At 40.3% G+C, this 14,203-nt stretch overlaps 1 protein-coding gene across 2 annotated transcripts in view; it reads left to right on the forward strand.

The window, feature by feature from the left end:
* Positions 1–13,518: 13,518 nt before the first annotated feature.
* The window catches only part of IGF2 (insulin like growth factor 2), a 58,679-nt gene continuing 57,994 nt past the window's right edge, over positions 13,519–14,203 (forward strand). For both annotated transcript variants that reach the window (XM_073604704.1, XM_073604705.1), the window contains exon 1: positions 13,519–13,734. In XM_073604704.1, coding sequence (XP_073460805.1) covers positions 13,672–13,734 — 63 coding nt within the window. In that variant the 5' untranslated portion in view covers positions 13,519–13,671. The remainder of the gene's footprint in view (positions 13,735–14,203) is intronic.

Genomic DNA, 14,203 nt, shown 5'->3' on the forward strand with positions numbered 1-14,203 from the left:
CCATACCATACAGATGGAAGTTCCCCTTTGGTCTTTCCGCTACCTATCACGGCCGCACAGCACTACTAAGAGTACCCGAAGACCTGCCATCTTTTTGCAACGCCATGGGCATCCCTATGATGGAAGTCCCAAATTGGTACGCCGAATTCCGCCTCCCTCCACCCAGGAGAGATCAACGCCACGAAGAACCCATGGAACCGCAAGAAGTCAGATATCGCAGACGCAGGTCAGCATCGGGCAACAGATTGCACACATCATCCAGAGGAAACCGCAACGACACCAGCCCGTCTGATTCTCCGCGATCAAGAAGAGCCAGACGTGATGTTGGCCCGACTCACGACTGCTCTCCATCTACCTGAACAGAGACTCACCACAATCGCTGAAAAGTTACAAGGTGTTTTTGTTTCCCTTTTTCGTTTTTTCTCTTCTTTCTTTTAGTACCGTTTAAGCACATGCATTCTTAGGATGGACAGTTCCCATCGTTCACATCTGCGACCTCTAAATCTGAATAGGTAAGAAACATTCTCTCACTCTGGAGAACTCAAATTTCTTACCACTTAAAAGTCTCTGCACATTTTACATCTGCTAACTGAGACAGTGAATCTCACATTACAAGGCTATTTTACCTTAAAAATTGAATGACTTATTTGCTCCAACGCCTTCATCCCGATCAATCTAACAGGTTTTACATTGGGATTGTTTCTTGTTTTGCCCAAACTAATCAATCTGCTTTTAGACACTAAACATGGTATGTTACTCATGATCTCTACATACAACAAATTTGAATTTAAATGACCTAATGTTATTAACGCATTGCCATACATAATAAGACAGGAGTGTATATGGAGGGTATGCTAATATGAGCTGGCCGGGGCTTCCTCACTGCCAATCACCCTTCTAACTTGCCCCTAATGTCTTTCCATGTTTAAGAAACCCCCTGACAGAAGCCCGCTTATCTCAGACTAGTGCGCCTTATCTGGCACATCACCTATCTACCATCCCTCCCATTCTATCTATAATTCGCCTACTTGGGGACGATAATGGCGGTGGAGGAGACCGAGGCTAGCTCATTTTGTTTCTTCAGTTTGACCTTGTTTCACACACACTGACTAACAGGGCATGCTTCATAATTTACTCAACAGATGAAGACATGTCATAAGAACTATAGGGAATTATAGCATAACTCTCCCATGATCGACTTTGACCCCATACACACCGAAAAACAAGGAGCATTTATATACCTCATTCTATCGTAAACACCCCTTAGCCCCATACATAACATAGAGATGCCCCAGATCTAGGGGTTCCTGCTTATGGTCACATTTAGGACGAGAGTCAGAAACCTCAAGACATCCATATGTTCAGGTTACGTTCTTAGAATACAGAGGTCCGCTATCGGCTACATACCAGTCTATGTTTGTTTTACTGTTTTACCAGTTGCTGATTTTGTTTCTGCAAGACTTCAATGTATGAACTCCATTATACCAGACCTACCTGAATGGTCCGGCCTTACATATATACACGTATAGCAACCAACAATATTGAGCACCTATGTTGGATCATTACTCCCTGACCTAAACGATCTGCCCGACTTACCAAATCTGAAATATATCCATCTACATCATTCACATATCCGGCACCAAAGATGAAAGCGTAAGGAAAACCAAAACAGAAGAGACAAAAACGCAAATAACGCTTCCCAACCGCATACATTCACCCGTCCCTGGCATAAAAAGTAGCTGTTTACCACAATCTTACTTTACTTTACATCTTTCCCGTGTAGACTTTCTCAACCCTCACACAGCAGTTTGGACCGGAAAGGGCCTCTCTTAGATATGTTCTCTTTGTCCTCACTCTGTACCTTACCGAACCTACTAATACAGGTACTGGATATCCCAGATCCCAGACCTGCTCGGTTTATGGTTTAGGAGTATCAGCCTCCTATTCTATCCCCTTTCCCATATCCCCCCCACACCTACCCCCTCCCCCACACTTTATCACGCAACAACTACACCTCTTCCACATACACACTGTGTAAACACCCGTTAGCGATATGCCACCTCCTAGAAAAGGTGATACCCCCCAGGTCAAGCTATACTCCTTAAACATAAGAGGACTTAATACCCCCGAAAAAAGACTTCTACTTCTACTATTACGAAAAGCCAAAGCAGATGTGGTTTTTCTCCAAGAAACACACTTCAGATCGGACGCTATTCCGAAACGTTTTCATTCATCTTACCCAACGGTATACCATGCCACCAATAAAGAAGCCAAATCCAAGGGAGTTTCCATCCTAATTTCCAAAAATTGTCCCATACAGATACACGACACAATGATTGACAGCAACGCACGATACATTTTTCTGAAGGGCAAATTGCACAACAAGCCTATCACATTGGCCAATCTCTACGCTCCCAATAAACAGCATGTCCCCTTTTTTCGCGACACCCTACAAAACCTCACCACGTTTTCCAAGGGTCTGCTGGTTGTTGGGGACGACTTCAACTTAGCCCTCAACCCCTCCATGGACACATCTTCAGGTGCATCCTCTATTACCTATCGTGCACTCCGTGCAATAAAAACACAACTAGCCAACCTAGCTCTACATGACGCGTGGCGCACATTGCACCCAAATACTGTCTCAACGTGACTTATGCCGCGTACACACGGTCGGACTTTTCGTCTACAAAAGTCCAACGGACGCTGACGGACTAAAGCTGGCTGGTAATCCGATCGTGTGTGGGCTTCTCCGGACTTTCAACGGACTTTTTTAGCCTCAAATCCGACGGACTTTAGATTTGAAGCATGCTTCAAATCTTTACGTCGTAAGTACGACGGACCCCGAAGTCCGCTCGTCTGTATGCTAGTCCGACGGACAAAAACCCATGCTAGGGCAGCTATTGGCTACTGGCTATGAACTTCCTTATTTTAGTCCGGTGTACGTCATCACGTACGAATCCGTCGGACTTTTGTGTGGTCGTGTGTAGGCAAGTCCGTTCGTTAGAAAGTCTGCTGCAAGTCCGCCGAAAGTCCGCCGGAAGTCCGCCGGAAGTCTGTCGGACAGGCTGTCGGACTTTTGTAGACGAAAAGTCCGACCGTGTGTACGCGGCATTAGACTCACTTCTGACTGCTACAATTGATCCAATGGTAATATCGGACCATCATCCCATCTCCATCACCACTGCATTCCTAGCTTCCTGCACGAGACATTCGAACTGGCGATTAGATAACTCTATCCTCACAGATCTTGCACACCAGAAGAGACTTAACGATTGCTTGTCGCATTACTTTCAAGAAAACGCATCCTCCGACACCAACCTGGTGACCCTATGGGCGGCTCATAAGTGCGTCATTAGGGGTGAATTAATTTCAATAACCGCGCAACAGCGCAAAGCCAGACAAATACTTCTAAACAAACTATCGGACAGAGTTCAATCTCTAGAGGGGAAGCACAAGCAATCGTTAGCAGATCAAAACCTCCAAGAATTATTGAAAGCCAGGGAAGATCTCCTAGAGGAAATAGGGAAATCAACCAGACGTAAATTTGCCTTATCGCAAAAATTTTTTTATGAATTCGGGAACAAATCTGGTAAAATGCTCGCCAGAGCCCTCCAATCCAAAAAAGCAAATTCGACTATCCACAGTATCTTAGACCCACAAGGGAACAAAATAGAATCTTCAATCGGTATAGCAAACCAGTTTCAACAATTTTATTCCAAATTATATAATTTAAAGACTCAACCAACGATTGACCCACATGATGACAGGAAAAAACTGATAGATGACTTCCTATCACAATTTGGCCCACACCCCATCACCACTGAAGAAGCCAACGAGTTAGACAAACCTTTCACAAGGGAAGAAACCATTGAAGCCCTTAAACAACTGACACCAGGCAAAAGCCCTGGCCCAGATGGTCTACCTGTCAGTTACTATAAAACCTTCACAGAGACACTCATACCACAGTTCCTAAGCACTTTCAACTCACTATATACCCAACCTGACAAATGTAGGGACCTTCTCGAAGCCCACATTGTGATGATACCGAAACCGGGTAAAGACGCTACCATAGTTTCCAACTACAGACCTATTTCGCTTATAAATGTAGATATGAAACTCTACGCAAAAATTTTGGCAAATCGTATACTTCCCCTACTCCCCTCGATGATTTCCCTAGCTCAAGTGGGATTCATCCCCGGTCGAGAAGCCAGGGATAATACCCTGAAAGCTTTTAATATTCACCACTGGCTGTCGTCCTCCAACACCCCGTTTTTCTTCCTTTCCCTGGACGTGGAGAAGGCATTCGACAGGGTGGCCTGGGACTACATGACGGAAGTCTTACGCAAACTGGGGTTTAAAGAACGTATGCTTAAATACATTCTAGCCCTCTATTCATCCCCAACTGCAAAAATCAGGGTTAACGGTATTCTGTCGGATGCCTTCTCCGTGTCGAACGGAACCAGACAGGGATGTCCGTTATCCCCCCTCATATTTATACTCACAATGGAACCAATACTCCGCAGGATTAAGTCAAACCAGGACATCAAAGGAGTCAAAATAGCCAACAAACAATACAAAATTGCAGCGTACGCCGATGACATTCTCTTATTCTTAACAGACCCCATCACCACACTTCCCAATCTATTAAAAGACTTCTCCCTTTTCAAGAAAATGTCCAACCTCCAAATAAAGTTCTCCAAATCTAAAGCCCTTAACATATCCCTACCGGGTCCCACAGTGACCCTTTGTAAAGCCAACTTTCCGTTTGGTTGGGATGCTCAAGCCATAACCTACTTAGGGATTCAGCTTCCATGTAACCTAATTGACCTCTATCCTAAAAACTATGCTCCTATTCTGGAAACAATAAGGAAAGACATCCAAGACTGGAACAGAGGCACTTTTTCATGGTTCGGAAGAGCAGCAATTATAAAAATGAACATCCTCCCCAGACTCCTCTATTTACTACAAACAATCCCGATTAAATTACCGCAGACATTCTTTGATACATATAAAAGGCTTTGCCTACAATTTATTTGGGCCGACAAACATTCACGTATAAACTGGAGAAAATTGGTGATCCCAAAACTGAAAGGAGGAATCGGCCTCCCTGACATACAAAAATATTATTGGTCGTGCCACTTAGCTAGAATCATAGACTGGCACTGACACTCCAGGACTAAAGCATGGATAGACATCGAGGGGAAGTTCTCCTCCCTGCCTATTCATCACCTGCCATGGATAAGCCCACACAAAACACCACAAGAAAACAAATCACATCCCCTGACAGGCTTTTCGCACAGTCTATAAAAAAATGAACATTGCCTCCTCACCCGGTCCTCTGACCCCACTTAACTGGAACCCGGACTTTCCCCCGGGCATCATAAACCTTGACACTGATGATGGATCTACGCCGAGGTCCATAAGAGCAGAATCCTTCTTTGATAAAGGAAAATTGTTATCCTTCCAACACATCCTCACCCGACTTCCTGACACGGACATACCCTTCTTCAAATATCTCCAAATTCGTCATTTTTTACAGAGCTCGAATCCACAATCCAAATGGTATAGAGACCATACACCGTTCGAAGCCCTATGCACAAGTCACAGCCCTCAGAGGCACGTCATCTCAGCCATGTACTCTCTAATGTTCCCCGACACACCGTCCATGGAAGATGAGACACGCCAAAAATGGGAGAGAGAATTATCCACAGACCTTACACAAGAAGACTGGCATAACATATATACCCACATTCATAAAGGATCTATAAATGTAACCGCACAAGAGAATGGGTACAAAATATACTCCAGATGGTATAGAACCCCAGACAGAATTCACATATTCCACCCCCAGACATCTCCACTTTGCTGGAGATGCAACACCACTCACGGCTCTCTACTACACATCTGGTGGGAGTGTCCCCTAATCCAACCATACTGGACAGAAGTTCACCGACTTACATCGCAGATCACAACCTATACCCCAGACTTCATGCCGGCCCAATATCTCTTACACCATACGTCTATACCACAATCAACCTATAAAAAATCTCTTACCCTACACCTCATAAATGCAGCGAAACTCTGCATTCCCACGCACTGGCGGACTACTTCCCCTCCCAACACTTCTGAATGGCTCCGTAAAATAGGGAAAATAGCTGAGATGGAAGATTTAATACATCAAGCTCGGGATACACTGACTAAATTTTATAAAACATGGGCTTGCTGGTTACATTTTAAAGAAACGACAGAATATAACAGCATTATGTTGAAAGCTTCATAGCTTGGCCTGGGGGTCGAGACGGTACATATTACCTCACATACAAACCCCACACTTGATCCTGAATTCCCCACCTCTTCTTTCCTTTCCTAACACCCTCTTTATTTTAGTCTTTGCATCCCCACACACATTCACTATCCCCATAGACAGATTTTAGTAAAAGGATATCACATCGACTATTCATAGCAACAATAGGACTTACCACTAAGATGACCATAATAGAGAGACCGGCTAGTTAAAGGCATGCTCCTAAGGTATTTCCAACCTCACCCACGCACAGTTAGTTCCCGTCGGGGGTGCGTGTGGCATAGGTTTAACACCCGGTCCCTAGGGAAAACTACGGACCTTATGCCTTAGTTTCAGTCCTAAACATTGTTTCACAGATGTACGTATCCTAGAGAATTATATATGTAGCATTTTGGTTCATGTTCCTGTTTTTGTTGATAATGATGTATTACAAGTATATATGCCGTATAGTTCAATGTCGTATTATTTGTAACCTGCTATTTCTTCAATAAAAATATTTAAACAAAAAAAAAAAAAAAATGCAGTGTAGCGCACTGAAAAAATGCAGTGAATTCTAAAATACAATAAAGGCAGTCATATCTTAGACTGTAAGTTCTAACAAAAAAAAAAATAGTATAAGACCCATAGCATGTTTTAGCTTAACACATTATGCAATTTAAAAGAAACATTCTACAGAACACTTTTTGTTCAAACTCTTACCACAGCACTTACAACCTTAAAGCGGAGTTCCACCCAAAAATTTAACTTCCGCTTTAAGGGAGGTGACCCCCCTGATATGCCACATTTGGCATGTCATTTTTTTGGGGACGGAGCCGGTACCCTCTTTTCAGAGGGTCCCAGCTCCCATTTCCTCCCAGCGCACCGTGGCACCGGAAGGAAGATCACCTACCCCCCTCCCTCTCGTCACAGGTCCATGCACAGTGGGTGCCCGGATGTGAAGCCACAGCCGGGTGCCCACACTTACAATGCCAGTGCCACAGAGAGGAGGGGGGGAGGAGCGGGGCTTCGCTCCCCCGCATCGCTGGACCCTGGGACAGGTAAGTGTCCAGTTATTAAAAGTCAGCAGCTGCAGTATTTGTAGCCGCTGACTTTTAATTTTTTTTTTTTTTTTTTTTAGCAGAACTCCACTTTAATGCTGCTGGTTTCTGATCCCTCAGTGCTGCTTCTCTGAACTTCCAGGAAAGAGATAACACTAGGATTGGACACTAGGCTTAAAAAAAAAATGACAGTTCCCCTGGCAGAAAAATACGCTCATCTAGAGTTTTTTATTGTACACAGTTTAGGTGAGTTTAGCATTTTTTTCTGCCAGAAAGCTCCAGTCAAAAATACAAACCGGAAGGTTTTTTTTTTCCCTGCCTCTAAATGCGAAGCCTAAAATATGTCCTAATGTGCATGGACACATAGGATAACATTGTGTTTCTTCTACAGGCAAAATGCAAAACTCCTGTGGAAGCAGCGATTTTTAGGCCAGTTTGCACAAACCCTTAAAAGATAAAGAAACTAAGCTAACATTAACTTTTTAAAAGTAAACATTCTCTACTCTTCTAGTAAATCAGTCGGTATCTTGTTCTTTAACCCCTTCCCGACCAGCCGCCGCAGTTGTCCTGCGGCACGTTGGCTCCCCTGGGTGAACCAACGTAACTGTATGTCGGTTCGCCTTTTGACCACTAGGGGAAAGTAAAGCAGGGAAAGGAAATCTATCACAACCCTTAGTGAAAGCAGAACACATAGTATAAACAAACACTGGCTAGGCACACAATTAACCCTTCAATCGCCCTAGATGTTTAACCCCTTCCCAGCCAGTGTCATTAGTACAGTGACAGTGCATATTTTTTGCATTGATCACTGTATTAGTATCACTGAATCCCACAAAGTGTCAAAAAGTGTGTTAGCTTCAGCTTGTTTGGCGCAATATCGCAAGTCGCTGATCACCACCATTACTAGTATAAAATAAATAAATAAATAAAAATTCCAGTAAATATCCCGTCGTTTGTAGACTCTATAACTTTTGCGCAAACCAATCAATATACGCCTATAGGGATTTTTTTTCTACCAAAAATATATAGCAGAATACATATTGGTCTCAATTTATGAAGAAATTAGATTTTTTTTTAAAAAGTGATTGGATATGTTTTATAGCAGAAAGTAAAACTTTTTTTTTTCAAAAGTGTCGATCTTTTTTTGTTTATAGCGCAAAAAAAATAAAATAATGCACAGGTGATCAAATACCACCATAACAAAGCTCTATTTGTGAGAAAAATAAATAAATTTAATTTGTGTACAGCGTTGCATGACCGCGCAATTGTCAGTTAAAGTAGCGCAGTGCCATATCAAGGTCAAGTGGTTAAAAACACGTACTCGAATAAAAAATGTTTTTGTCCAACCAGAGTTTAGTGTCACTTTAAGCCTTTCAAACTGTTTCCTAAAAGTAACATAGGTAATATAATTTATAGGTCTTAGAGTGCTTGTCCAACAGGGTTATTCTATTAGCATGTAGTTGTTAAACAGCTTTGGGCAATTCATTCAGCTTTAGGGAAAGATACTAGAAGGTGTTTTATAAAGGACAGTTGGGCTAGGCTGCGTATATTTTATTTTCAAATGTACTAATATCTGATAACATTTTTAAGTAAGGCCACCAACATGCTATACGGCTTTCCTGTTTAGTAAATTATTCTTTGGGATAATTTTCAATTATTTCTTTCATTTGATGATCATTTAAATTTAAAAAGAAAAAGTCTTCTTGTACAAACATACCTGCCAAAAGCTTCCAGCCTTGGAGTCTAGTACGTGTATATCATTCCTCTTTATGATGGCTGATCTTGTAAACTAAGTCAGAAATGCATTATTGATGAACTGTAGGATAAATTATTTGCCGCTTATAAAATTTGCAATGCTAATATGCAGAAATATGCAAAGAAAATATATACTGAGTTCAAAGTGAGCATCTATATAATGGATTCAACATAATGTTGTCTACAATGAGGAATATCAGATACTGTCATATTTCCGGTATTATGTTCAGTAGTAGTAACAGAATAAAGGAAATGTGAAAATAAATCCATTTCCCTTATCTTAGATAACATAAATTGTTTTAAATAATATTGTTGCTTTACTAAATGACCCTGTTAGCACAACTTCTGTGCTTAATGTGCTATTTGTTTTATTTATATATTTATACTGGATTCAGGACTTTTGTTTGTAAATTTACAAAGGTTAGGTTTTAATAATGTCTAATATTCATTATTGAACATTTTCCAAAATCTATCTTTCTATCATCTTATCTATCTATCTATCTATCTATCTATCTATCTATCTATCTATCTATCTATCTATCTATCTATCTATCTATCTATTTATCTTTCCCTCTACTTTTCTTTCTTTCTTTCTTTCTTTCTTTCTTTCTTTCTTTCTTTCTTTCTTTCTTTCTTTCTTTCTTTCTTTCTTTCTTTCTTTCTTTCTCTCTTTTATTCTTGTTTTTTTTTTTATTTCTTTCTATTTTCTCTTTCCCTCTATTTCTCTTTAATTTTTTCTTTCTTTCTTTCTTTCTTTCTTTCTTTCTTTCTTTCTTTCTTTCTTTCTTTCTTTCTTTCTTTCTTTCTTTCTTTCCCTCTATTTTTCTTGTATTCTTTCTTTCTTTCCCTCTATTTATTTTTATTCTTTCTTCCTTTCCCTCTATTTCACTTTTATTCATTATTTTTCTTTCTTTCTTCATTTGTTATATACATGTATAAATATACATATCGATCTCTCTCTGATTTTGCTGTGGTAAATTTGTGATCTGATTCCCAGGATTTGAGTCTTCTTTACACTATGTCTATTAAATATGGGAAGTGGATTCCTATCTACTGGTTACCTTTTAGTACATTTAGCACAATGTTCATGTGATATCCCAAAAGTTCTGGAATGAATTTATAGTGAACTCTATATTTATTTATTAACTCATCAGCCATGAGCCCGAAAATCAGAGAACAACCACCGAGTGTGACCATGTGTGTTCAGGAGAGCGGAAAGGTGCCTGTGCAGGAGACACAAAAATGTCAACATAATTTTACTGGCCAGGCAAAGAGAAATAATAGTGTGGATTCAACGCTAATAAATCAGGCCCTTTATACACAGTGGGGTTTATTTATTAAAGCTGGAGAGTGCAAAATCAGGATCACTTCTGCAGAGAAACCAATCAGCTTCCAGGTTTTATTGCCAAAGCTTAATTGAACAAGCTGAGGTTAGAAGCTGATTGGTTTCTATGCAGAAGTGAGTCTGATGTTGCACTATCCAGCTTTAGTAAATAAACCCAAGTATGTCAGTCTATCTATCTATCTATTTATGAAAAGGGAATGCAGCCAAGGTAGATGAGTTTTATATACGATTTCATTTACCACAAGCTTAAACCACATCCTGCAAACTTTATCAAGTGTTAACGATCAATGGTAAAAGCTTATGGCATTAGATGTAAGCAATAAATGATAAATCAGCATTCCTCTCTGTGTGCTGCGGTCATCATCTATGGATGCAAAGGAAGTCATCTACTTCATTCACTAGATAGAGGAGTAAAAGGTATGCTGCAACAACCTGCCTTTCTAGATAGATATATAGATAATATAAGATAGAAATAATACAACACAAGTAGAAATAATAGAAAGAAAGCGGGATATATAAAATAAATAGACAAGATAGATACATAAAATAAATAGACAAGATAGATAAGATAGATAGATGGATAGATAGATAGATAGATAGATAGATAGATAGATAGATAGATAGATAGATAGATAGATAGATAGATAGATAGATAGATAGATAGATAGATAGATAGATAGATAGATAGATAGATAGATAGATAGATAGATAGATAGAAATAATAGAGCTAAAGATAGAAATAACAGAAAGCAGGATAGATCAAATAACTAGACAAGATGGAGACAGATAGAGTATAGGAAAAATGAATAGAAATAGATAGAAAGGTTGTAGAAAAATATACACAAAATAGATATATAGATGAAAGTAGATACATAGATAGTCAGATAACAGGAAGAAATATAGATAGACAGAGCTGGATACAAAGATAGATAGAGAAAGGGAGCTATAGATAGAGGGAGAAAGATAGGTTAGTGCATACCCCAAATTTATTATCAGAAAGAGCAGCATAATGTAGTATACTATATGTATTATGTATGTAGTATATGGTATATAGTATACTGTATGTACGGTATGTATGTAGTATGTAAGTAGTATACTGTATGTAGTATGTATGTAGTATATAGTGTGTAGTATGTATGTAACCCAAAAAGAAAATGCAGCGCTTACATATACAGTTGAAAAATAATGATAATATATGCGTGACCAAATATAACACAATATGAGTGTGAAAACACAAGTGGGATATAAGAACAAAAAATGAATGAATAAATAATGTCCACCAATGTGAAAAAAGTGTACAAAACAGGAGGGGATGGGTTGAATCAAAAAGTCCTGGTATCGATAGACACTGTCAGTGAGTTGAGATCGCAGAGGCATCAGTGGGAACGGGAGGCATCAATGAAAACATGACAGAAAGGAGATCTTGCAAGAGGAACCACCACCAATTGTGTAAACGGCTTACCTGAAACAGTGGACTTAAAGGGGTATATACCTCTTAAGTCATGCAGGCTTGTGGTGATATTCACCATTAAAAATGGAAACAATCACAGATCCAGGTCACCACGATCACATTTCTGGGACTAAATGGCACTGGTCATTGCCAAGTTCAGAGTAAAACATACGGATGAAGTTCACATGGAGGGAAGGAGGACCAAAGGATATCTATGTACTCACACGATGAAACCAAAAATTAAAGAAAGGTTCCACATAGTGTGATATCTTTTAAAACAATAATTTGAATAAAAAGAGGGTAAACAGAAACATTCACATTTCAAATGTAGATAAAAGAGTTCTTACAGAGACATGGATTAGCGCAATGATGTTCCATACCTCCCAACAAATTCAGATGGGAATGAGGGGCACCTATTAGCAAAGGTATGTAGGCACAGGACACGCCTCCTGCCACACCCCATTAAAGGAGATATAACCAAAGAAAAGGTTAATTAAACCACAGGGGCTTTTTTTACCACTACTATTCCTTTATATTGGCCTTTAAAATTGACAAATGCCGCAATTTAGAATTTGAATGAAATGTTTAGCACTGGGAAACACTTTTTGAAAGATAAAAAGTGCATTTTATATACAACTATATAGATCAGAGCAAAATGAGGGACAAATGAGGAGGAAAGAGGGACAAAGGGACATTGCTCCAAATCAGGGACAGTCCCTCGAAATCAGGGACAGTTAGTAGCTATGGATGTTGCTAGGACTTGACCCAGAGTAGCATAATGTAGTATACTATATGTAGTATGTATGTAGTATACAGTATGTAGTATGTATGTAGTATACTGCATGTAGTATAAAGTATGTAGTATACAGTATGTATGTAGCATACTGTATGTGGTGTACTGTATGTAGTATGTATGTAGTATACAGTATATATGTAGCATACTGTATGTGGTGTACTGTATGTAGTATGTATGTAGTATACAGTATGTATGTAGCATACTGTATGTGGTGTACTGTATGTAGTATGTATGTAGTATACAGTATATATGTAGCATACTGTATGTGGTGTACTGTATGTAGTATGTATGTAGTATACAGTATATATGTAGCATACTGTATGTGGTGTACTGTATGTAGTATGTATGTAGTATACAGTATATATGTAGCATACTGTATGTGGTGTACTGTATGTAGTATGTATGTAGTATGGGTATTACACATTTATTGATTCTTTCTAAATAAACATGTGAATTTCTATCGATAGAGGTAAGAGTGATAAGAGTAGATCTATGCACAGTGTATAGAGACTTTTCTAGCTAATCATCCCGGGTGACCCCCTATCAGAGTGGGGTGAGGTTCCCGGTGCTGGTGTCGGGATAAGCTGGGTGCAGAGTGGAGCCGGCGGTGTACTCTCCCAGCACAGCCCAGTGTCAGGAGAAAACATATGAATGAAGCGCCAACATTGGCTGTCAGGCTTCTTGTCAGGTTCGCTTTTGATGAAACAACTTTCACTTATTTTTTTTTTCTTTTGGGAGGGGGGGGGGGGAGGGGGGGAAGGGGGGTGGGATGCAGCAGAAGTATGCCGCCCACTGGAAGAGAAGAGGGGGGGTCGGGTGTATAAAAGAAAGGGCAGCCTGCCTTCTAAGCCTGTCTCCCTAGGATTGGAGCAGCTATAAGAATACCGGAGCTCGGGAGAGAGAGGCCACTTCTATCATCACCAGCAGCAGTCCGTCCTCATCCATCCATCACCAGGAACACTCAGAACACTCTCACATTGGAACATGGAGCAACTAAGGTGTCACAGCAGCTGCAGCAGGCCGGCCCCGCCGTGCAGGAGGACACAGGTGAGTGAGCCCGACACTGGAGGAAAGTTCCTCTGCTCTGCATACATATTCATCCCATCCCTATGGCAGATCATGGACCCTCAGTACAAGGAAGTGTCAATCCTACAGTCATCTGCTAGGAGAGAGGAGATCCCCCCCATCCCAGCATTGGAGATGTGACGTCACCGACAGCAGCCTGACATCACTGATCACAAGTGATCAGAAAAGATGAAACAATAAAAATACTTTATACTGATTACAGAAAGAAGTGCACAATCATTGCAACACTTTCTTTCTACTAATATATATATATACATCTTTAAAGTACACAGACCTGTTAGCATTGGTAATGTGACGTCACCGACACCCTAACCTAGGCTGATCGGGGGGGTTGTGATCAGAAATGATCATACCTAATGAAACTATGAGAATTCCGTAATATTGATCCCAGACCGAACCGTTCAACCAATGCAAGACGTTTTTTTTCTTG

This window comes from Aquarana catesbeiana, linkage group LG11 (assembly GCF_042186555.1).
Source record: "Aquarana catesbeiana isolate 2022-GZ linkage group LG11, ASM4218655v1, whole genome shotgun sequence".
Lineage (NCBI taxonomy): Eukaryota > Metazoa > Chordata > Amphibia > Anura > Ranidae > Aquarana > Aquarana catesbeiana.